Source organism: Schistocerca gregaria, chromosome 1 (genome assembly GCF_023897955.1).
Source record: "Schistocerca gregaria isolate iqSchGreg1 chromosome 1, iqSchGreg1.2, whole genome shotgun sequence".
Classification (NCBI taxonomy): domain Eukaryota; kingdom Metazoa; phylum Arthropoda; class Insecta; order Orthoptera; family Acrididae; genus Schistocerca; species Schistocerca gregaria.
The window spans coordinates 909,745,235-909,771,657 of NC_064920.1; the positions used below are offsets into that span (position 1 = coordinate 909,745,235).

Below are 26,423 nucleotides of genomic sequence, written 5' to 3' on the forward strand. Positions count from 1 at the left end.
CATTTAAAGTGTGAGTGAACACTACTCTCTCCCGAACCTAACCCAAGAAAACGGGATACCCCAGGACTCCGTGCTAAGTGTTGTACTGTTTGCCATTGCCATAAATGCTATTATGGATTGTCTCCTTCCTGATGTCTCAGGCTCCCTCTTTGTGGATGATTTTGCCATCTACTACAGCTCTCAATGGACCAACCTTCTTAAACGGCGTCTTCAAGGCTGTCTCGATTGCCTCCACTCTTGGAGCATCGAAACGGGCTTCCGCTTTTCTCCCAGTAAGACCGTTTGTGTTAATTTTTGGCATCGTACGGAGTTTCTTCCACCTTCCTTACATCTAGGACCTGTCAACCTTCTGTTTTCAGATGTCGCTAAATTCTTGGGTCTTATGTTTGACAGAAAACTGTGCTGGTCCTCCCACGTTTTCCTATCTTTCGGCTCGCTGTCTGCGATCCATCAACACCCTCCGTGTCCTGAATGGTACCTCCTGGGGAGCGCACCGAGTGATCCTTCTCCGCCTCTATCGCGCCTTAGTGCACTCGAAATTGGACTATCGAAGCATAGTTTACTCCTCTGCTTGGCCGTCTATTCTTCGGTGTCTCGACTCTGTCCACCACCGTGGATTACGTTTAGTGTCTGGAGCTTTTTACACCAGCCCTGTGGAAAGCCTTTATGCTGAGACTGCTGAACCTCTGCCGTCCAATTGGCGAGCTGTCCTAAGTCGTTATGCAAGCCATTTGTCTTCCATGCCTGCTAATCCAGCCCATGACATTTTTTTTTTTTTTTTTTTTTTCCGACACCTTCTTGGATTTAGGGTATCCAGGCCGCCCTTCCTCCCTACTACCAACGGGAGTCCGCTTCCGTCAATTGCTCCATTCTTTTTCCTTCCGCTTTCCTAAAACTTTCTTAACAACTTGGGGTACAGCTACGCCTTGGCTCCGTCCCCGGACGTGCCTGCTCCGTGACCTTTGTCAGTTTCCCAAGGATGGTACCCCTTCACTTGTTTATCGTCGGGCATTTTCTGCTCTATGTGCACAAATGAAAGAAGCCACATTTATTTACACTGATGGCTCAAAAACATCGTTTGGTGTAGGGAGTGCCTATATTGTTGGCGACACCCCAAATCGATTTCGGCTTCCGGACCAGTGTTCGGTTTATACTGCGGAGCTTTACGCTGTTCTCCAGGTTGTCCAATACATCCATCGCCATCAGTGGATACAGTATGTTATCTGTTCAGATTCTCCCAGCTCTCTCTTCAGTCTCCAAGCTCTCTACCCTGTCCACCCTCTGGTCCACCAAATTCAGGACTGCCTACGCTTGCTCCACTTGGGGGCATCTCGTTGGCGTTCCTCTGGATCCCAGGACATGTTGGTATCTGTGGAAATGAGGCGGCCGATATAGCGGCCAAGGCTGCGGTCTCTCTTCTTTGGCCAGCTATTCGCACGATTCCCTTCGCCGATCTACGGAGTGTTTAATGTCGTCGTATTGTTCTTTTATGGCACGCACATTGGTCGACACTTCCCCATAATAAATTGCGGGATGTGAAAGCTCTTCCTCCCGAATGCGTCGTCGGGAGGAGGTAATTTTAACTAGACTCCGGATAGGGCACTGTCTTTTTAGCCATCAACATCTTTTAAGTGGCAATCCTCCCCTACTCTGTCCCCACTGCTCTCAGCTGTGGACGGTAAGACACCTTTTACTTGAGTGCCCCTATTTTACTCCGTTACGCACCTGTCTACAGCTGTCGCCTGATATGTTGTCCATTTTAGCCAATTGCGTTCTCGAGTTTATTAGTGCCAGTGAGATGAAGTCAGTCATTAGAAGCTCTTTTTGGGGACAATCAACCCCTTTCTGTAGTGGTTTTTTAAGCTTTCCTTCTGCTTTTGGTTTCTCCAATTTTTTGAGTTTCGTTCCCATTGCTGCTGGTTTCCATTTTCGTTTTTTACCTTTTCCTAACTCACAGACTGGGCACTACTGACCATAGAAGTTTTGTGCCCTTAAATATCGCCAGACATTATGTTGAAATGTTGTACCGGATGTGCTTTCAGTTGAGTGTGAACAATCGTGGCTCTCGCCTCATAAACAGCTTCTTCATAGCCAATTCTCCATGTAGGTTATTATGCACACTGTTCACTGTGGCAACATCAACTTTCCTGACATTTCTAAAGAGTGCCAGTGATGTTTGCTGGTGTGAATAGCACAGCTGCAGGATGGTAGGGCCCAAATTTCGGTAGCTCAGGCTTGTTGACATCCACAGTGAAGGCAAAGGAAGATTGCTGTGCACGAGAGAGAACCTTCTGCTCTCTAGCAAGACTCGGATGGTGATAGGTGCAGGCAGCAGGTCAGCAGCACTGTTGTACGAAGTCCTACAAGGAGACTCGGTGCTGCCAAAAGCTGGCTTGACCCAGTCTCAAACCCACGGCAGCAGCTGGTGATACCCAGCCATCATGTCATCTGATGTGGCCCTGCTGTCATGGTTGTGCTCCTGTACTCCAAATGCCTCTGCTGCAAAATCTGCTACTTTGCACTAAAACTGTGCACAGAGTTGCGTAGCTCATAACAAGCCTCTTGCCTTAGTGTAATGTCACTTTCCTGCCTGCTCTGGTTGAAACCACTGCGTGGTGCAGTTCTCTGCTGAGTGCGGGTAGTCTGTCTCCCAATCTATTTGCGTACATGCTGTAATAATCCACATGATACCACACTATGCTTTCTACTCAGTAGTAGCTTGACAGAACGTTACACTGTGTCTCCTTACAAATTATTCAAAGTTCTAACTAAACTAAGTAGTGACACTACAGTATTGTAATCGTAAGATAATCCTACTACATTATTGTGTTTTGTGACAAGCTTAATTTTACATTTTTGATCATACTAGACAGACCTACATTTTTTATATTTTAAAGTAGGTTCTCAATCTTTGTACCGCTTGGAAATTTTCATAACTTTGAAATCTTGTAAAGATTTGATTTAATATATGTGAGAATAGCTTCAGATATTAAGTTACTTCATTACATGTAACTGCATCTGCAAAAGTTAGATAACAGTTAACTATTTGACTGCTACAGATGTGCTCACAGCATTGTGTGTTGAGTGCAGCTTTGCCATTGCTATACTTCTTGCACAATTCTACTATTCATGCTGAGAGATGGCATTCTGGCTGCTGTGAAATACCTATCACCTTATTGCAAGAAAACTAGAAGATGGAAAAAAATTGATTTTTTTCTTTTCTTGCAGTCTGGCATCTTTGCTCAGTAAAGAACTGATTTTATTCTAGTTATTCATCATAGTTAACTGTGCTGCTTCAGATTGAGGAAAAGCATTTCACGAAATTTTAAAGTATTTGCATAAACTTTGCACACAGTCGATTACGGCTCATGCATTGCTAAATGAGAAATTTCAATATCTTGTTTTCCATTCTTCTGTGGGGATGGGGCATGAAGCTATTTTTATTGGTGAATATCACTTTGATATTATCCTTGTTACATTTACTTTGTATGCAGTTCGTAACATTTTTTTTCCCCTCCGCTACATTGCATATTTATTCATCTCTATGTGTAACCTTAAGTGACATTTATGATTATTTTCAATTTTGCAGAGAAAGATGACTTGATAAATTTGCTACTTCAACATGTCAATGGTGCTAATGATGTGCCAAGGTATGCAACAACTGGATTTCATAGTCAAACAGATTTATCTTGGAGAGAGGAGAGGCAAGAGCAACAACAGCGTAGCAATTCTGCAGAAAATTTTGCATCATACACTGATTCTCCTGCTTCTGCCAGTAATGTCATGGCTGATCAACCAGTGAACACATTCCAAAGTAGTACAGCTACAAATTCTTGTTCAAACTTGGGCAGTGATAGTGGCAGAATTTCAAATGATAGCAATTTACACAGAAGCAGTAGCATAGATATCAACTCTGAAAATCAGTGGAGTAATACTAATCATGGGTCCATTGACGGAGTGGACCAGCAGGAAGATACCATACAGAAAGATACCAATTTTAAGGTAAATATGCACATATGTTATGTATGGTTTGTAATGGGAAATAAGTGTTTGTGTGTATCTCTGTAAAAATATGGTTCAGCTTTTCTATTTTAAAGGGCAACAGTTCTCTCACATTTTTATTTTGTGAACATAAATCCCATTAGAGGCTTTCCATTTGAAAGTGTACACCAGTTGATAATAAAATAGATGTTACTGAAGTGACATGGTGGTACTTTGAGTTCGATAATTATTATTACTTAGTAACAACCCTAGTAAAAATACCATCATTATTAATAGGTAACACACTGTAAGAACTTATTCTGGCTGAATGTAATTGGCCAGTTCTGGAAGGAACAAAAAGCTTAATTCTATGGCTAACAAGACCTTATTGATTGTATCAAGCACTTGTCATGTACTCTGGGGGCAATTACTAACCGGTGTTACCGTCCCTCTCCTATCCCCCCCCCCCCCCCCCTTTCAACAAAACACATAAGAGGTCAAAACTGCTCCGTAATGGCAACGGATTTGCCACCTTGGGAACCCTCTGATTTCCCCATAACTTGTTGGTGGTCACATTTAATAACATGTTAAACAGTGGGGGATTTCTCTGTGCATCTAGTATATCAAACTACATAGATAAAATATGAGAGTCCTGGTATTGCTAACTTCCATGCACCCATAGAGTTTTTGTACTGTGTGTTACTATTTACTGCCTCTTTTATAATGACAATAAGTATCAACTAACAGAAAATCGTGCATCTCTTCTGGGGACCTTAAATTAGTGATTAACTTTTCTGCTATGTTTTAATTTGAAATATTTCTACATCTACATCCATACTTCGCAAGCCACCTGACAGTGTGTGGCGGAGGGTACCCTGAGTACCTCTATCGGTTCTCCCTTCTATTCCAGTCTCGTATTGTTCGTGGAAAGGAGGATTGTCGGTATGCCTCTGTGTGGGCTCTAATCTCTCTGATTTTATCCTCATGGTCTCTTCACGAGATATACATAGTAGGGAGCAATATATTACTTGACTCTTCGGTGACGGTATGTTCTCGAAACTCTAACAAAAGCCCATATCGAGCTACTGAGCGTCTCTCCTGCAGAGTCTTCCACTGGAGTTTATCTATCATCTCCGTGACACTTTCGCGATTACTAAATGATCCTGTAACGAAGCGCGCTGCTCTTTGTTGGATCGTCTCTCTCTCTTCTATCAAGCCTATCTGGTACGGGTTCCACACTGCTGAGCAGTATTCAAGCAGTGGGTGAACAAGCATACTGTAACCTACTTCCTTTGTTTTCGGATTGCATTTCCTTAGGATTCTTTCAATGAATCTCAGTCTGGCATCTGCTTTACCGACGATCAACTTTATATGATCATTCCATTTTAAATTACTCCTAATGCGTATTCCCAGATAATTTATAGAATTAACTGCTTCTAGTTGCTGACCTGCTATTTTGTAGCTAGATGATAAGGGATTCATCTTTCTATGTATTCGCAGCACATTACGCTTGTCTACATTGAGATTCATCTGCCATTCCCTGCACCATGCGTCAATTCGCTGCAGATCCTCCTGCACTTCAGCACAATTTTCCATTGTTACAACCTCTCGATACACCACAGCATCATCTGCAAAAAGCCTCAGTGAACTTCCGATGTCATCCACAAGGTCATTTATGTATATTGTGAATAGCAACGGTCCTATGACACTCCCCTGCGGCACACCTGAAATCACTCTTACTTCGGAAGACTTCTCTCCATTTAGAATGACATGCTGTGTTCTGTTATCTAGGAACTCTTCAATCCAATCACACAATTGGTCTCATAGTCCATATGCTCTTACTGTGTTCATTAAACGACTGGGGAACTGTATCGAACGCCTTGCGGAAGTCGAGAAACACTGCATCTACCTGGGAACCCGTGTCTATGGCCCTCTGAGTCTCGTGGACTAACAGCGCAAGCTGGGTTTCACACGATCTTCTTTTCCTAAACCCATGCTGATTCCTACAGAGTAGATTTCTAGTCTCCAGAAAAGACATTATACTCGAACATAATACATGTTCCAAAATTCTAAAACTGATCGACGTTAGAGATATAGGTCTATAGTTCTGCACATCTGTTCGACGTCCCTTCTTGAAAACGGGGATGACGTGGCCCTTTTCCAATCCTTTGGAATGCTATGCTCTTCTAGAGACCTACGGTACACCGCTGCAAGAAGGGGGGGGCAAGTTCCTTTGCGTACTCTGTGTAAAATCGAACTGGTATCCCATCAGGTCCAGCGGCCTTTCCTCTTTTGAGCGATTTTAATTGTTTCTCTATCCCTCTGTCGTCTATTTCGATATCTACCATTTTGTCATCTGTGCGACAATCTAGAGAAGGAACTACAGTGCAGTCTTCATCTGTGAACCAACTTTGGAAAAATACATTTAATATTTCGGCCTTTAGTCTGTCATCGTCTGTTTCAGTACCATTTTGTCAGTGTCTGGACATTTTGTTTTGATCCACCTACCGCTTTGACAAAAGACCAAAATTTCTTAAGATTTTCTGCCAAGTCAGTACATAGAACTTTACTTTCGAATTCATTGAACGCCTCTCGCATTGCCCTCCTCACACTACGTTTCACTTTGCGTGATTTTTGTTTGTCTGCAAGGCTTTGGCTATGTTTATGTTTGCTGTGAAGTTCCCTTACCTTCCGCAGCAGTTTTCTAACTCAGTTGTTGTACCACGGTGGCTCTTTTCCATGTCTTATGATCTTGCTTGTCACATACTCATCTAAAGCATAATGTACGATGGTTTTGAACTTTGTCCACTGATCCTCAACACTATATGTACTTGAGACAAAACTTTTGTGTTCAGCCATCAGGTACACTGAAATCAGCTTTTTGTCACTTTCGCTAAACAGAAAAATCTTCCTACCCTTTTTAATATTTCTATTTACGGCTGAAATCATCCATGCCGTAACTGCTTTATGATTGCTGATTCCCTGTTCTGCGTTAACTGTTTCAAATAGTTCGGGTCTGTTTGTTACCAGAAGGTCTAATATGTTATCGCCACGAGTCGGTTCTCTGTTTAACTGCTCAAGGTAGATTTCAGATAAAGCACTTTAAAAAATTTCACATGATTCTTTGTCCCTGCCACCCATTATGGACGTTTGAGTCTCCCAGCCTATATCTGGCAAATTAAAATCTCCACCCAGAACTATAACATGGTGGGGAAATCTACTGGAAATATTTTCCAAATTATCCTTCAGGTGCTCAGCCACAACAGCTACTAAGCCAGGGGGCCTATAGAGACATCAAATTACCATGTCTGAACCTGCTTTAACTGTGACCTTCACCCAAATCATTTCACATTTCGGATCTCCGTCAATTTCCTTCGATATTATTGCACTTCTTATCGCTATAAACACGCCTCCCCCTTCACTGTACAGCCTGTCTCTGCGGTATACATTCCAGTATGAGCGTAGGATTTCATTACTGTTTGTCTGGTTTAAGCCAACTTTCTGTCCCTAGTACTATATGGGCGTTGTGACCGTTTATTAATGAGAGCAGTTCTGGGACCTTTCTATAGACGCTCCTGCAGTTTACTATTAGCTCATTAATATTGTTATTCTCTGTTGCATTCTGCTTACTCCTACCTTGCCGTGTCTCACGAGGTGTGTCATCGGTTGTCGGGCCTAGGGAGGGAATTCTCTAACCTAAAAAACCCCCATGTGCACTCCACACATACTCAGCTACTCTTGTAGCCGCTTCCGGTGTGTAGTGCACGCCTGACCTATTCAGGGGGACCCTACATTTCTCCATCCGATAGCGGAGGTCAAGAAATTTGCACCCCACATCTCCGTTGAATCGTCTGAGCCTCTGGTTTAAGCCTTCCACTCGGCTCTAAACCGGAGGATCGCAATCGGTTCTGGGAATGATACTACAAATTGTTAGTTCTGATTTCACCCTGCGAGTGAGGCTTTCCGCCTTCACCAGTTCTGCTAACCACCTGTATGAACTGAGGATGACGTCTGAACCCAGACAGCGGGAGTTATTGGTGCCGACATGAGCAACAATTTGCAGTCGGGTGCACCCAGTGCTCTCTATCGCGGCCGGTAGGGCCTCCTCCACATCTCGGATGAGACCCCCCCCCGGCAAGCAGACAGAGTGAACACTGGCTTTCTTCCCCGACCTTTTTGCTATTTCCCTAAGTGGCTTCATGACCCGCCTAACATTGGAGCTCCCAATAACTAATAAACCCCTCCCTTCATGTGCCTGCTCGGACCTTGCTGAAGGAGCAGCCACATGTCTACTCGCAGGCAGAGCTGGCAATGCCACATGGCCGCCTCCATATTTACCCTCCGCCTCATGTGCCGCGAACTCCGCTGAACCCGCCACTTCCCTTGGGGAGAGGGTGGCCCAACCGCGCCCGGTACCCGCGAAGATGTCTCGACAGCAGGGACAGTGGATGAAGCAGGAAGTAAATCAGGTTTACAGAACTTTAATGATAAAGTAAATGTTGTTATTTCCATGGCTTTGTCTTCATTTCTGCCATATAAATTTTTATAATTAAGTGTTCAGAGTGTGTTGCTGTTCGATGAAGTCATGATAGATGTATGAGGGTCTTTCTGAAAGTAATGTCTCCTATTTTTATTCATGGTAACAGCTGGAGGTACATAAATTGCAACAGCACAGCTAAATAGAGCAATATTTCAGCTGCGGACTTATTTTTCCACATAGTTACCACCATTTGTTACGCAGTTTTGCCAACAGTGAACAAGAACTTTCATGACACACTTGTAAAAATAGGACACACACACACACACACACACACACGCACAATGCTTACAATACATTTACTTCCACTTTCATGACATACTTTGAAATGTGTTTCCCAAAAAAGCTTTTGAGTTATAGATCATCTGGATCCAAAGGGACCTGGGTTACAGCTGGAATTAAAAAGTCAAGTGAAACCATGAAATTACCAAGTTTAAAGTTAAAAACATGCATGATCAGCAGTTTGTTGAGTATGTGAGGACATACAAAAAGACTCACCGCAAAGTAATAGCAAAAGCAAAATTATTTAGTAATGATAGATTGATAAGGCAGGCTAGTAACAAATCTAGAATGATGTGGAAAATGGTAAAAAAAAGAAACTGGGGGTCAAACTAAAGAACAGGAAATCAATCTTAAAAATAATGAAAATATCCCCATAGTAAAAGATACAATGGCAAACTATGTAAACAATTATTTTGTAAATATTCCTCTTACTTTAAGTAGAAAATTTAAGCAACAACCAACAGCGACGACTCGAGTGGTAAATACCAGCATGATGGCAATCCCAGCAGATGAGCATGAAGTTCTAAAAGTCATTAAATGCTTGAAATCCAAAATGTCCTCTGGGTTGGATGTTGTACCTGTATCAATAATTAATAAAATTGCTCCATGTGTTGTCAAACCTATAGTGCACATAGTAAACTTGTCCCTTAGTGAAGGGATATTACCGGATAAACTTAAAATCTCTAAAGTGATACGTCTATACGAAAATGGTGACAGACATAAAATAGAAAATTACCGACCTATATCTCTCCTCCCAGCCTTCTCCAAAATACTTGAGGAATTAATGAAAATCAGGGTTACAAAATATCTAGAAAAACATAAACTAATAAATAAGTCAACGAAGTAATGGCCGCTATCGACAGGGGATCTCAAGTTGATTCCGTATTTCTAGATTTCCGGAAAGCTTTTGACACCGTTCCTCACAAGCGACTTCTAATCAAGCTGCGGAGCTATGGGGTATCGTCTCAGTTGTGCGACTGGATTCGTGATTTCCTGTCAGGAAGGTCGCAGTTCGTAGTAATAGACGGCAAATCATCGAGTAAAACTGAAGTGATATCAGGTGTTCCCCAGGGAAGCGTCCTGGGACCTCTACTGTTCCTGATCTATATAAATGACCTGGGTGACAATCTGAGCAGTTCTCTTAGACTGTTAGCAGATGATGCTGTAATTTACCGTCTAGTAAGGTCATCCGAAGACCAGTATCAGCTGCAAAGCGATTTAGAAAAGATTGCTGTATGGTGTGTCAGGTGGCAGTTGACGCTAAATAACGAAAAGTGTGAGATGATCCACATGAGTTCCAAAAGAACTCCGTTGGAATTCGATTACTCGATAAATAGTACAATTCTCAAGGCTGTCAATTCAACTAAATACCTGGGTGTTAAAATTACGAACAACTTCAGTTGGAAGGACCACATAGATAATATTGTCGGGAAGGCGAGCCAAAGGTTGCGTTTCATTGGCAGGACACTTAGAAGATGCAACAAGTCCACTAAAGAGACAGCTTACACTACACTCGTTCGTCCTCTGTTAGAATATTGCTGCGCGGTGTGGGATCCTTACCAGGTGGGATTGACGGAGGACATCGAGAGGGTGCAAAGAAGGGCAGCTCATTTTGTATTATCGCGTTATAGGGGAGAGAGTGTGGCAGATATGATACACGAGTTGGGATGGAAGTCATTACAGCATAGACGTTTTTCGTCGCGGCGAGAGCTTTTTACGAAATTTCAGTCACCAACTTTCTCTTCCGAATGCGAAAATATTTTGTTGAGCCCAACCTACATAGGTAGGAATGATCATCAAAATAAAATAAGAGAAATCAGAGCTCGAACAGAAAGGTTTAGGTGTTCGTTTTTCCTGCTCGCTGTTCGGGAGTGGAATAGTAGAGAGATAGTATGATTGTGGTTCGATGAACCCTCTGCCAAGCACTTAAATGTGAATTGCAGAGTAGTCATGTAGATGTAGATGTAGATGGTTTTCGAGCAGGGCACAGTACAGAAACAGCCATTTTGGACTACACAACAGAAATAGTAAGAAATTTGGAGTCAAATAAACTGGTTGTTGGAATTAATCTGGATTTATCCAAAGCCTTAGATAGTGTGAACCATGTAATATTACTAGGGAAACTTGAAGCAATAGGCATCAGGGGTACTGTTAAAAATGGGTTGAATCTTATCTGCAAAACAGGTAAAAAGTTGTTGAGCTGAGGTCATCCAACAATCTTAACAATCTTAAACTCATATCTGAACAAACAAATTTAAACAGGTGTTCCACAGGGCAGTATTCTGGGCCCATTGTTATTTATAATTTATATCAATGATATACAGGCTCCAGACAGCTCAGCCAAAATTCTACTATTTGCAGATGACACGAGTATCATAATTAGTGATATAAAAGAATCATTGTGTACTATAGCAGAAAAAATACTCTCATACATACAGTCATGGTTTTATTCAAATAAGCTGACATTAAATACAAAGAAAGCAAACTTGATACAGTATGAAAGCAAGTGTCAAGGGGAAAATATGTGCCTTATGCTGGATAGCAAACAAATATGAAAAGTGTGCCCCACAAAGTTTCTGGGAGTGTGAATTGACCAAGGTTTAAACTGGTATGAACACAGTGTATATCTTATTCCGAAACTTAGCTCAGCATGTTTTGACTTAAGAATAATATCAAAGGTATGTAGCAAGGAATGTATTAGAGCGGTGTACTGTAGTTATTTCCAATCAGTTGCAAGCTATGGCACAAGTTTTTGGGGTAAAACCAGGTCAAGACTGACATTTTTACTATGCAAAAAAGAGCTAGTCATATCATGACACACAGCCCACCACAAACTCACTGTAGACCCTTATTCAGACAACTAAAGATACTAACAATACCATCAATATATATTTTTAAATACCTGAAAATGATCAGTAAAAACAATTGCAATCTCCAAACCAACTCAAGCTACCATGATCACAATACAATGTATTGTAAAGACTTCCACATTCCCTATGTAGCAAAAACTAGAAGTCAGAAACATGTTAGCCACTTAGGAATAAAGCTTTTAAATGCACTTCCATCTCAAATTAAGGAATTGAAAGGCAAAAATAATTTCAAGCATGATGTAAAAAAAAAAAAAAAAAAAAATACTTGATGGAAAAATGCTACTACAGTGTAAATGAATACCTGTCTCAGACTGTGGATTGAAACCTGTACTTTTTTTAAATTTAAACTAATTTAATTATGTTTTAAACTTCGTAATTATGGTATTTATGAAAAATTTGTTATATATCTGTAATACATTTTGTGGGTAAGGCGTAGTTCATGATCTTTAACTGTTTATCATGAGCACATACTTTTGTTTTTGTGTGATAAGTTCTTGTACACTACTTATGTACTATGTGTGTGCAATTTGTTTTTCTGTCCATTTATTATGTGTATGTGTTACTTGTGATAAAGGATTTGGCATTTGATTACATGTGTGATCTGTTGGATGCTAAATAAATAAATCAGACCAACTGCTGCTCCATGATAAGGAATTCTCTTAAAGTGTTCTTCATTTGCTTTTCTTTTGGAACTCATATGTAAGCACTTGCTTATTGTTGAGTGAAGTCAGTATAGGGTTGCAATCTGACACGCACTGGTTGATGTAATTCTCTTGGTGTATGCATAAGAATTATTGTGTCTGATGACACAAATGCATAAAACAGTAGTAGCTTTGCCAAGACCTAGGAACTTAATATCAATGTAAATGTCTGTTATATCAGGGTAACTTGCTCCCCTTGATTACTTCGTATGTACAAGTGTGTGCAGTTGATCTTCAAAGTTTGTGCTGATTATAATGTGCATCACATCAGGAGGTGGCTCTACACCTGGGGGTTGGGGACAGGGGAGGCATTGAGGGCATTGTGGAGGGGATGATGTTTGCTTAGATGTGATGACAGAGGTGGGTCAGGGACTGGGCTTGTTGCCAAGCCATGTTGTTGCAGACTCTTGAAACCAGTTTTGATCAATTTGTCGTCAAGAATAGATCAGTTTTGGAAAACCTTACTTTATGTCTTGATGAAGTAGCGTCAACTGATGAATAACTGTACAGCCAATTACCTGCACAGTGGTAGTCCCCTGACCATGCAGACACTGTTGGTGGCTAAGTTCACATGACTGAGCTGCAGTTGACAGTTGATGGTTGGAGAGACATCATTACAGTTACAGGTTAGTCTGCGTAAACCAGTTATGTTAGCCACTGAGACATCATGTATATGGATGGTGTTAACCCCTTCAGCATCAGCTAAGGCCTGAAGATGGTTCACTGAAGTGCCGAAACTTGAAGCCATACGAATAAATGACATCATAAGGAGGGCTGTAGGTGGTTTCATTTTCTTAAAATAAGAAATGGCCATACTCCCCTAGACGAGTCACAAGGATGGATATACAAAACTTTGCTCACCAAAGGTTACGGAGGAGGAGGAAGAGGAGGAGAATTGGGGCAAGGCTCCTTTGGTGCCCCTGGAGGTGCTGACTGCCCCACACATTTGGAATCTGAGCTGATGTTTGTGGATGTGGTTGCATCCCCACTGGTGACACACACAGTGAACTGCAGCATGTCCAGTCCTCCTGTCCCTTTCACACCTGACCTGGCCACCATTCATACAACCATTCAGTGGAATTGTAATGCATTCTACTGTAACCTGCCAGAGCGACATCATTGTATTTGCTTTTCTTCTGTAGTTTGCATTGCTCTCCAAGAAATGCACTTCATTGCTGACTGTTCTCTAATGCTCTGTCATTGCACATTCTGTCAGAACCATGTTGGTCCTGAAAGAGCATCTGAAGAGGTCTGTACCTGGAGTTTGTACAGATGTTAGTAAATAGACTCTCCTTTGTAACTAATTGGAGGCAATAGCAGTGTAGGTGCAAACGACTTCAGCTGTTACCATTAGCAGTGTTTCCCTACTTCCAGGCAGGCCAGTTCCTTATGTTGAACTGACCACATTAATCAAACTATTACCCCCGCCCCTTGCCCACCCTTTTCTCCTACTTTGGTTCTTCAGCACACACCACCCCCTGTGGGAGAATAGCACTTCACAGACCGTGGTCTGTTTCTCCTCAATGATGGTTCTCCTACGCATGCATTTCAGTGCCACCCATGGCACCTTTTCAGTTATTTATCTAATGGTCTCTTCACCCAATCTTGCGGCTTCTGTACATTGGTCACCACGTGTTGACATTTGTGACAGTGACCACTTCTTGGTGATACTGTAGTTTCCTTGCCATCACCAGACTGACTAACTGCCATGTTCGGCACTTCAGAGGCATCTGCCCTTCGTATGCCTCTGCTGTTACATTCGACGCCTGTATTGTGCAAAGCATCTCCGTTCTGATCATCTCCACTGCCGGAACTTCTATTCCCCTTTCTACAGTTCTCAACCCAGCCCCCGCCCCCCACATCCTCCCCTCACCCCTATCCATCAGCTGGTGCCATGATAGACCAAAGACATTGCAATAGCTATTACGGATCACCGCTGAGCCCTACAATGATTGAAAAGACATCCATCGCAGATCAGTTTTATAACTTTCAAGTTACTTCATACTGAGGCTCACTATCTAATCAGATGCAGTAAGGAGGATTACTGAAACTGCTCTCTTTTGTCCCTGGGAACATGTGCCTCTTTATCTAAGGTGTTAGCTCCTTGCTAATACCTGTCCTCACTCCTCAGCTCCTTGGTTTTATGGGCCATCAATGATAAACAGCTATGCCAGGTCTTGTCCTACAGGGTGGTCTGTGTACTGATTCATCCATTCTTGCAGAACACCTTGCAACCCACTTTGCGGTAGCTTTGGCTTTATCTCCCTATCTAGGTACCTACTGCAGAAGTGGCAAGTTGAAGACATCCTATTATGTTTCATTCTTCACCAATCTAAATCCTGTAATGAACTGGGAACTAAGTCATGCTCTTGGCTTGTTCCAAGACACAGCCCCAAGCCCTGATTCAATTCAGTCAAATGATCCAGCACGTGAATGTTCCCCAAATGCAACATCTACTCATGGTCTTTAACTGTATTTAGCTCCAAGGTGCCTTCCTCTCATGATGGCGAGATGACAAGAGTTGTCTCAGTCCTTAAGCCAGCACCTCTTGATGGTTACTGGCTGATTAGACTGACTGACATACTCTGTAAGCTACTTGAGAGGATGGTTGCCCAAAGATTATGCTGAGATCTCGAGATGTGGAGCCTTTTGTCCTCCTATCTGTGTGAGAGTTTCTGTGAGGAAACTGCTAAGGTTGGGAGCTGTAGTCTAACAGGATTTTTCTAAACACCAATACCTTATCAATGTCTTTTTTGACCTGCACAACACTGCTTGGCATCATCACATTTAACTTTCGTCCGTGACTGGAGCTTTTGAGGCCAACTAACAATTTTTATTCATAAACTTTTGTCCATCGGTTGATCCAGGTTTGAGTTGGCAGTTCACTCAACTCCTCACGGGTCCCAGATAATGGTATCTCACAAAGCTCTGTGTTGAGTGTCACACTCTTCCTTTTACTATCAGTGGGCTAGTGACATGTGTTTGGCCACTGGTCTTCAATGTGTTGTATATTGATGGTTTTTGCATTTGGTACAGCTCCCAGTTGGTAGCCTGTACTGCATGCTAGCTCCGAGGTGCCATCCAGTAGGCCTCAGCATGAGTTCTTTCCTATGCTTCCCAGTTGTCTCCTACAAAAATGTAAGTCAATAACTTCTGCCATCATATCATGGTCCATCGTGACCTGGAACTTTACCTAGGTACCCAGCAGCTGGATGTTGTAGCACAGTCATGTATCTTGGACCTCCTTTTTTATAAAAAAGTGATTGGCTGCCCAGATTCATCACCTGAAGATAGCTGCATGTGGAAGCTTAAAGCTCTCTGCTTTCTTGCCCACACATCTTGGGGTGTGGATCATGCTAACCTTATCCGTGTTTACTGGGCCCTGGTTTCGTCCCATCTGGTCTAGGATTGCCAGGTTTGTGGCTCGGTGTCTCCTTCAACTTTGAAACCGTTTGATCCTGTTCACTATTGGATGATGATCTTGGTCACGGGTACTTTTCAGACACACATAGTGTGCTTACAGCAGAGCTGAGAGCTATTATCAGAGCTCTCCATTTTATTAAACGGTTCTCAATTTACCATCTTTTAATATGTTTTGACTCAGTGTGCAGTCTCCCGCATTATTGACCAATGCTATTGTTGCCACCCTTTGGTCTCCATTATTTATGACCTCACTGATCTCCGTCATGTTGCCTGGCCAGTTGTCTTTCTCAGAGTCCTAAGTTCTGTTGGTATCCCAGGAAATGAACTGGCCAATCATTTGACTGGAGGAGCACTTACTTGCCAATACCAGGTGCTAATTTGAAAGTGCACATGAGATTCTGCTTGCTTGGAAATGGAGTGACGTCTGGTGAACTACTGTCCCATCTAACAAACTCTGCAAAAGTGAGGAGAATACTGAGTGTGGTGCTCTTCCTCCTGCTTCTCCCAGCAGGACTCCACACTCCTTTGTCGACTTCACCTTGGTTATATCAGGTTAACCCTTAGTGTTATTGTATGTAATGAGCCTTCCAGACGGTAGCTCATATCTTGGTGGAATCCCCCTTCCTCCCTCCCCCTCCTCGCCCCATTTGCCTTTTCTTGGTAGTGCAGATTCAGTTTGCCTTCTTTCTGCTGCACCCAGTTTTCTGTTGTAGGTGTTGCAGTCTTTTGAATAGTGGGTGCTGTTGACTGTTACGGATCAGGGGTGGGACAGCTGTAGGTGGAACATTTACTGACGTGTGCAGAGCCCCGGCATACCCATCTGGTGACTTCCCTATTTCCTTTCTCGCTTTGCCAGTGTCGCATATATTTTGCTGTAGTATTATTTGAACAGTGAGGAGATAATCCATCAGCAGAATTTAGAACATATCTCAGAAAACTGATGTCATGACCTTTCTGGCCAGTTGCATAGCATTTACTTTCGTGGTGGTGAATCAATATGTTTCCACTGATTTGACTGTTGTTTCGTCACTGAGGTATAGTAGTGGACTCAAGTTTCATCTGTTGTCATAAACCAGTGCAAAAATATCCTTTAGGTTGTTCCGAAAATGGGTCTGATATTTTTTTGACATTTCCATTCTGATGTGTTGCTGGTTGAATTGTGGCACCCATGTAGTAGATAATTTTCACGTACAAAATTCCACTGTTAAAATGTGATATGCCTGTTCAGATAACATCCCTATAGCTTCAACAGTTGCTCTAACTTTGTCAGTGATCCTCCATGACAATTTTATGCACTTTTGGAATAATTTCTGGGGTGATAGCACATCTTGGCCACTCGAATCTCGATTTCCCCCCACCTCCCCATCTTCACAAACCATTACACGGGAGCAACAACAGAGAGACATCCGCACTCCTCATCTCATCCAGAGCACTGATGCACCTTGTGTTTACTCATTATCTAAATCTAAACATATTTGTAAGACATTCACATTTTTTCCTTTTAGGCCTGCAGTGGAATATCACTTGAAGATATAAAAAGTGCCGAAGAGATGGAAAAACTTTCCGTGAAGCAAATAAAGGAAATTCTGTCACTGAATAGAGTAGACTTCAGAGGGTGTGTGGAAAAATCAGAATTAATAGAACGCTTGTCTCGTCTCTGGCACGATAATCACAAATCAAGAACAGGTACTGTATAATAAGTTGATTTTGTGATAAAAAAATAAATATGCTTCTTTCCTTTCAATCTTGAGCTTCTTAGCATAATCAAACTAATTTTCAAATTATCATAGATATTAAGGTAATTAGTTTCTTGCACAATGATGTCAATGTTGCTGTTAGTTTTAGGACTGTAGTTCAGATACTTAGGCATTATGCATCCCATTACCTTTGAGGCAGCGTCATATCCTAGGGATGGAAGGCTGACATCATTTTTGTATTTTCCTATTTTTCTGTTGTGAACTATTGAGAAGCCTTTTAAACCCAGTGTCCTTCAGTTATAAGGACATTGTCTGTAATACGCTATGTGATCAAAAGTATCCGGACACCCCAAAACTATGTTTTTCATATTAGGTGCATTGTGCTGCCACCTACTGCCAAGTACTCCATATCAGCGACCTCAGTAATCATTACACGTCAGGAGATAGTAGAATGGGGCACTCCACGGAACTCATGGACTTCAAATGTGGTCAGGTGATTGGGTATTTCTTGTGTCATAGGTCTGCATACAAGATTTCCACACTCCTAAACATCCCTAGGTCCACTGTTTCCGATGTGATAGTGAACTGAAAACGTGATGGGACACGTACAACACAAAAGCGTACAGGCCGACCTATCCTGTTGACTGACAGACTGCCAACAGTTGAAGAGGGTTGTAATGTGTAATATGCAGATATCTATCTGGACCATCACACAGGAATTGCAATCTCCATCAGGAACCACTGTAAGTACTAAGACAGTTAGGCACGAGGCAATCAGACTTGGATTTCATGGTGAAGCGGCTGCTTGAAGCCATACATCACTCCTGTAAATGCCAAACGATGTTTCGCTTGGTGTAAGGAGTGTAAACATTGGACGATTGAACAATGGAAAAACATTTCGTGGCATAACGAATCATGATACACAATGTGACGATCCAATGGCAGGGTGTGGATACGGCGAATGCCTGGTGAAAGTCATCTGCCAGTGTGTGTAGTGCTGACAGTAAAATTCGGAGGTGGTGGTGTTATGGTGTGGTCGTGTTTTTCATTGAAGGGATTTGCACCCCCTTGTTGTTTTGAGTGGCACCATCACAGCACACGTCTACATTGATGTTTTAAGCACCTCCTTGCTTCCCACTGTTCAAGAGCAATTTGGGGATAGCGATTGCATCTTACAACATGATCGAGCAACCGTTCATAATGCACGTCCTGTGGCGGAGTAGTTACATGACAATAACATCCCTGTGATGGACTGGCCTGCACAGAGTCCTGACTTGAATAATGCAGAAAACCTGTGGGACGTTTTGGAACACAGACTTTGTGTCAGGTCTGCTGACTGACATCGATCTCTCTCCTCAGTGCAGCACTCCTGGAAGAATGGGCTTCCATTCCCCAAGAAACCTTCCAGCATCTGATTGAACGTATGCCTGTGAAAGTGGAAGCTGTCATCAAGGCTAAGGGTGGCCCAACACCAAATTGAACTCCAGTATTGCCAATGGAGGATGCCACCAACTTCCAAGTCATTTTCAGCCAGAGTCCGTATACTTTCGATCACATAGTGTATTTAGAACATTGCACCATATTATGAAGACAGAATAGTGAAAGTGTGAGAAGTTAATAGGTTATCCAAATTACTTTCATAATGTTCCTTTGCTTCTTGTTTCCCAAATAAATATCTTCTCCAAGCAAATTATATCACCATTTACAGTGGTTGTATATTGTTCAAGTAATACAGATTGCGCATTACTATTGTTGTATGAATGTGAGGCAGAAAAATTTCAGAAACATGTGGTGAAACTTTCATATTTGCTTTTATTAAGTTTGCTCCCCCCTGCGGGTCTGGCGGTTAGAATAGGCCCAAGGTATTCCTGCCTGTTGTAAGAGGTGACTAAAAGGAGTCTCACACATTTCAGCCTTTATTTGATGGTCCCCTGTAGGGTTTGACCTCCATTTTCAAAATTTCCTGAAAAGCGGGCCAATTGGGGAAGGCACCTTACATAGTGCATAGTGTAAATCGTGCACTGAGACTTTTCACATCCTTCGTCGACGTGGATCTGCACTTCTGCTAATTCTCCAGCTGTTGGGGGAGGTTACCCTCCTGGGTTTTCCTCCATCCTCTGTGCAGTAGTACTTTCTGCACAGTTCGTCGTGGTGGAGCTTCCGTGTACTCTGTTGGTTGCAGTCCCCTGACCACACAAGGATCCCTCTGCTGGTGCCTGCGCCATTAACTCCCCATGTATGCCAAGGAATAGATGCCCGCCACCCTGGGGCATTGGCACTCCCGGCAATGCCCGTCCTGCCTGGTGGCCTTTGCTGTGGCTGGGTGGCACCTATGGGGAGGGCTCCTGGTCGCAGTAGGTGGCATCAGGGCAGATGACATGCTATGAAGCATAGTATGTCTTCTCTTGCTGGTGTTTGACACCAGCAGTCTCTAAGTGGTCAAGGTCTAATTTCAATGCTAAGAAATACGACCCCAAATCATAGCCCTGGCCACACCATTGGAGGAACGCCAGGCTAAGGATGGCAACAAAGCTTATTCACCCCAGTACCTAGTATTTATGAGAGTTGATGGGGAATCTTGTTTGTCAATGAAACCTCAGTTTTTTGTGGAGCATTTAGAGGGCAAATTTGGGGAGGTGGAGGGCTTCTCCAAAATGCAGTCAGTCGGTCTTGTTCAAGACAGCACCCTCTGCCCAGTCATGGGCACTACTCGCCTGTGACAAGTTGGGGGATGTTTCCATTACCACCACGCCCCCTAAGAGCCTAAATGTGGTCCCGGGTGTCATATTTCACAGGGACCTTCTTTTGCAGTCTGACAATGAGCTGCGTGCCAATTTAGAGCAGCGAGGTGTCCATTTTGTCCAGTGTGTCCACTGGTGCCTTCATCTTGGCCTTCAAGGGTGACACATTACCCGAGAAGGTCAAGGTGATGGTCTACAACTGTGACGTAAAGCCATATATACCTTTCCAGATGTGGTGCTGTAAGTGCTGGAGATCCTTCCTGCTGTGCTTCCAGTGTCACTTGTGTGGATTGTGGATGTCCTTCACATCCCAATACTGCTTATGCTCCACCTCCCACATGCGTCAACTGTGGAGAGCACCATTCGCTTAGCTCGCCAGACTGCAGGATTCTCCAGAAAGAAAGGAAGAAAGAACAATAATGGAATACAAGACCCTGGACTGACTGACCTACACTGAAGCTAAGAGAAAATATAAGAGGCTGCATCCTGTGTATATGACATCAACCTATGCCACCGCTACGACAACAGTTCTACCATCTTCCGTTCCATTGTGTACAGTTGGCTCTCAGAGCTGTTAGACTCCACTTGCCCCTTGATGGTGGGGGGCACTTCCCTCCCTGTTGCACCTGCACAATCTACTTCAGGAGCAACACTCTCCTCCCTCCCCCTCCCCCCTCTTCCGCCTTCCCAACCATTGGGGACATCAATCCCCACTGCTCAGCCAGAGAAGATTAAGTCTTCTGCTCCTCGTCTTCTTCTGCTCCTCTTGCCAGGAAGGGATCCCGTGGGTCACTCCCTTCCTATGTTCCTACCAGTGGCAAAGCTGACACCCACCAGTAGCTGCAGCAACCAAAGGTAGCTGGTCGTAGGGCTTCACGATCCTTCTCAGTCACTGAGATTGAATCAGTGAAGCACTCCCAGCCAGACAAACCTAAGGAGCGGCTAGAGAAACCTAAAAATAAGACCCCCAAGAACCAAGGCACTGCACTGGCACCCACACCACCACTACCTACAAGCTTTATGTCTGAGGATGAGATGGAGATTCTGGTGTCTGCTAAGGACCTAGATCTCTCTGAGCCCTCAGACACAATGGATGTCGATCGCACAGGTACTCAACTGGTGGCAGCAGATGACCCTGAGGCTTAGACTACCCTCATTGAGTGTTTCATGACTTCCCAGTCTCACAATCACATTACCCGCCTGTGGAATTGTGGTGGTTTTTTCCACCACCTAGCTGAGCTATGGCAACTGTTAAGCTTTACACCTGCTTTCTGCATTGACCCCAGGAAACCTGGTTCCCAGAAATGCAGACCACTGCCCTTTGTGTCTATACGGGATATTATAGGAACCGTAGTGACTATAATAAGAGTGTCAGGTCGAGTTTGCGTCTATGTCCTCAACTTGGTATGTTGTGAACCTGTGCCCCTTCAAACCCTTCTTGAAGCTGTGGCTGTCAGGATAAGGACAACGCAGAAAATAACTGCCTTTAATGTATATCTTCTTCCAGCCATGCTTACTGAATGAGGTAGGGAGGTCGAAAATTTCGAGTCACAACTCGACCTCTGCCACATAGAAAGTGTCACAGTATAGGCAGGTCAGTTGGTAAATCACGTAAACCTAAAAAAATTTTATCGCTTTCAACATAACCGCTGCTATAAAATCCACTGTTCCAAGTTTACAAACATTTCGTGTAAACTCGTGAATACTATTTCACAGCTTCAGTTCCTTTCACCCATTAAACAACCATCTCAGCTATTTCCAACAACTTTCGTTTTATTTCCATTCCTGTTTTTCCCACATAACCGATCATTTTTTAGCAGCTTCCCACAGGTTTAAACTTTATTATTTCTTCATCAAACAATTGTTAGCCTCATTTTCATAACCTGCCAGTACATAACCAGTCCTTTGCCACGTGATTTACCAACTGACCTGCCTACACTGTGACGCTTTCTATGTGGGAATGACCAGCAACAAACTGTCCATTCGCATGAATGGACACAGGCAGACAGTGTATGTTGGTAGTGAGGATCACCCTGTGGCTAAACATGCCTTGGTGCACGGCCAGCACATCTTGGCACAGTGTTACACCGTCCGGGTTATCTGGATACTTCCCACCAACACCAACCTATCCGAACTCCGGAGATGGGAACTCACCTTTAGTATATCCTCTCTTCTCGATATCCGCCAGGCCTCAACCTCCGCTAATTTCAAGTTGCTATCGCTCATACCTCACCTGTCTTTCAACAACTTCTTTGTGCGCGCGCGTGTGCGCGTGCGTACACCTGTCCTTTTTTCCCCCTAAGGTAAGTCTTTCCGCTTCCGGGATTGGAATGACTCCTTACCCTCTCCCTTAAAACCCACATCCTTTCGTCTTTTCCTCTCCTTCCCTCTTTCCTGAAAAAGCAACCGTCGGTTAGTTAAGCAGGTCACTACAATGATTGTTCCTGCGGCGGAAAACATGATCCCTTCTTTTCCAGACACCAACATCTGGTGGCTGTCTTTTTTGACTTATGTAAAGCATACGACATGACCTGGTGACATCATATCCTTGCCACATGGTATGAGTGGGATCTCTGGGGCCCGCTCCTGATATTTAACCAAAACTTCCTGTCGCTCTGTACTTACTGTGTCTTAGTCGGTGCCTCCCGTAGTTCTCCCCCCCCTCCCCCCATATTCAGGAGAACAGCATTCTGCAGGGCTCCATATTGAGTTTCTCTATATTTTTAGTGGCTATTAACGGTCTAGCAGCAGCTGTAGGACCACGGTCTCACTTTCTCTGTATGTGGATGACTTCTGCATTTCATACTGCTCCTCCAGTACTGGTGTTGCTCAGCTGCTCCTACAGGAAGCCATTCACAAGGCACAGTCAAGGACTCTAGTGCATGGCTTCTAGGTTTCATCCGCAAAGTCATGTGTCATGCATTTCTGTAGGCATCGCACCATTCATCAAGAACCAGAACTTTACCTTAATGATGATCCACTCACTGTAGTGGAGACACATCAATTCTTAAGACTGGTTTTTGACAACCGATTGACTTGGCTACCTCACCTTCATCAGCTTAAGTGGAAGTGCTGGCAGCACCTTAATGCCCTCCTCTGCCTGAGCAACACCAACTGATGTGCAGATAGCTCTACACTGCTGCAGCTCTACTGAGCCCTTGTTCAATCCCGCCTTGACTATGGGAGTCTGGTTTACGGTTTGGCAGTGCCATCAGCGTTGTGTTTACTCGATCCAGAGCACCACTGTGGCATTCGCCTAGCGAAGGGATCTTCCTTCCCCATCCTTTGGTAGCGTCCATCTATGCCCTGGAGTGGTCCCATCGTTCAGTGGTGTTTATGTGGACCCTAGGACATGTCGGAATCTCGGGCATCGAACATGCCGACATGCTGGCCAAACAGGCTACACAGAAACTGCTTCTAGAGATAGGCATCTCTGAAACTGACCTGCATTCTGTCTTACGCAGCAGGTTTTTTCGGCTTTGGGAGACAGAATGGCATAACAGTACGCACTACAATTTGCATGTCATTAAGGAGACTACAAATGTGCGCAAGTCTTCCATGCATTCCTGTCGCAGGGAATCAGTTGTCCTCTGCTGGTTCTGCCGCATGGTAACCTCCTCCGTTGTGAGGACCACCTTGGTGTCTCTGTGGCTCACAAATGACTGTTGTCGACCTCTTGCTGGACTGCCCACTTTTAGGTGCTGTGTGGCGGACTTCTAAATTTCCCAGTATCCTACCTTCAGTGTAGGGTGAAAATGCCTCAACAGCAGCTTTAGTTTTAAGTTTTATTCGTGAGGGTGGGTTTTATCATTTGATCTAAAACTATTAACCTCGTAGGTCACAAATTAACAATAAATCTCAGTTGGGTTACTTGGTAAAGTATTTTATTAATTTTAAGTAGTAAACTAAAAGGGAAATCATATTTTATTTAGTTTTATGATTGGCTCTTTTATTAAAATGCAGTACTTTAAATCTTTTACATGTAAAATAGTTTGGTTCTGATATACATTTATTCTGTCTTAACAGAGCTGGACAATTTGAGCCTTCAAGAATTATGCAAAATATGTATGGATGCTCCTATTGAATGTGTTATTTTGGAATGTGGACATATGGCTGCTTGTATGAAATGTGGAAAGCAACTAAGCGAGTGTCCTATTTGCCGGCAATTTGTTGTGCGAGTTGTGCGAACTTTTCGAGCATAAGTGGTAATTTTATATTTACTGTTACAAAAATTTACTTTTTATGTGTGTGAATTTTAGTATTACATAAAAGGAAAAGTTTTGTGTAATGAGATAACTAAAGATATGTGCTTTTAAAAACAATAAAAAATAAAACATTGTAAACTAGTATTTCTATTACCAGTAGCTTAGAAGGCCGTGTACTTTGTTACCAATAAATGACTGGATGCATTAAAACTGTATATCAACTATAAGCATGTGTACATTGTGCATGTCAGATTTAATAAGAACAAAACTGAAATAGACCTACATTTCCTTACTTTCGTCCTCTTTTGGTGAAGCACGTTACTCTGCCCATATGTTGATACAGCTGCTATTATTATTATTATTATTATTATTATTATTATTATTATATTGTGACTCTTACAGGAGCACTGGATGAATAGATTTCTGCAACATAGTAATGATTAGGAGGGGAAAAAATCTCAATTTCTTTAAGCAGATTATTGATAAAGGAACAAGATGCCTGTGTTAATTTTGTGACGCAGTTCCATGCAAGAGGATATAATTGGTGGAGAGCCACACAGTGTTCTCTTAGCTATGAAACAGTGTGTTTTGCAAAGCTGCTTAAAACTTGAAAGGTTATTCTTTGTAAACTCATCTCATGTCAAGACATTTAGCGCAGACACACTTAAGTATTCCTTTACCTGAGCACATCACCTGACAAAGGAACCAAGTACCTGCTTGTGGAGGATGGGCAAATGAATTGCTCAGTTCGAAAATTAGCTTGTTATATGTCCTAACATTTAGTCGCACACAACACTAAGGACAGCAGCTAAACCCACCAAAATAAATCAGTTTCACAATTGCTCCTGCATTTGAATTTTTTTCTGAAACAGGCAGGTTTTGGGAATAAACGTGAGTGAATTTGAATAATTTGAAAATAAATGAGAGGCAAGAGATTTGTACGTTGTTGCAAACAGCTCAGCCGAATCAAAATTTTACAGTCTTATTGTTGTGCTCTGTAGAAGTGTACAATACTTAAGTTGGTTTTGTATGTTGAGTGAAAAGTTTACTACAAGAAGACTGTATAATTAACACACAAAGTATGGATTCACATTCTTTGAAATGTAAAGTTCCATGTTATAATGTCCTCAGTAACAACTCGTGGCAGGCTCTACATCTGGAACATCATCTAACATCTCATTTGGCATTGAAAAATATAAAAAAAAGCTTTTTCTTACAAAAAAGAGAGTTTCACTGCACTTGACTTGCACTTTCAGTGCAGCATTCAGTTCCTCATGTGAAGTGTATGAAGCTAAAGATAGTATGTGGATCTTAGTGAGGGCTAATAGGATCAGGATTTTTCTTTGTGGAAATAGTTAGGAAACCAGAAAGTCAACCTAACGTTGTCAGTTAAACTGCATGAAACTAGACTCGACTGGGATCTTTCAGCAGGAAAATGAGAAAGTTATTGAAGAATCATTTGATATTTCCCTTTTTATATAAAAAAAGCACATAGAATTGGTGAGATTTATACAAATCTTCCATTTTTAAAGCAACAAGAATTGGTTTTGGAGAAGAGTGAAAAAGGGATGACATACATCTTTCAAACAACAGTGTGCAATGTAGGCTTGAAGAAATCGCACTGAATGTGAAAGAACAGCTAGTTAAGTCTAAAAATATTTCTATTTTTGCCTTGCAGTGTGATTATATCTTCAACGACATCACTTAATAGTGTACTGCCGGTTTATGGACGAGAAGAAACTAATGGTAGAACTATTGTTAGCTGAAAACCTGGAAACATCAAAAGTTTGGGGCTTATTTTCCACCATTAGTGAATCATTGGTTCAAAATGGTTTGTCTTGGGACAGTTATGTGAATCTGTACTGATAGAGCACAAGCCATGTTAGGTTCACTTTCTAGCTTCCTAAGTATTGACAAATAAATAAATATAATCTTATTGGTTCTCACTGTAAGATCCACAGGCAAGCCCTAGCTTCTAAAATTGTG

General features: G+C 42.6%; 1 protein-coding gene across 10 annotated transcripts in view; it reads left to right on the forward strand.

Moving 5' to 3' along the window:
• LOC126274857 (E3 ubiquitin-protein ligase RNF34) overlaps positions 1–24,664 on the forward strand; it is a 59,964-nt gene extending 35,300 nt beyond the window's left edge. For all 10 annotated transcript variants that reach the window (XM_049977155.1, XM_049977146.1, XM_049977147.1 and 7 more), the window contains exons 4-6: positions 3,590–4,002; positions 17,300–17,480; positions 24,259–24,664. In XM_049977155.1, coding sequence (XP_049833112.1) covers positions 3,590–4,002; positions 17,300–17,480; positions 24,259–24,434 — 770 coding nt within the window. In that variant the 3' untranslated portion in view covers positions 24,435–24,664. The remainder of the gene's footprint in view (positions 1–3,589; positions 4,003–17,299; positions 17,481–24,258) is intronic.
• Positions 24,665–26,423: the final 1,759 nt, after the last annotated feature.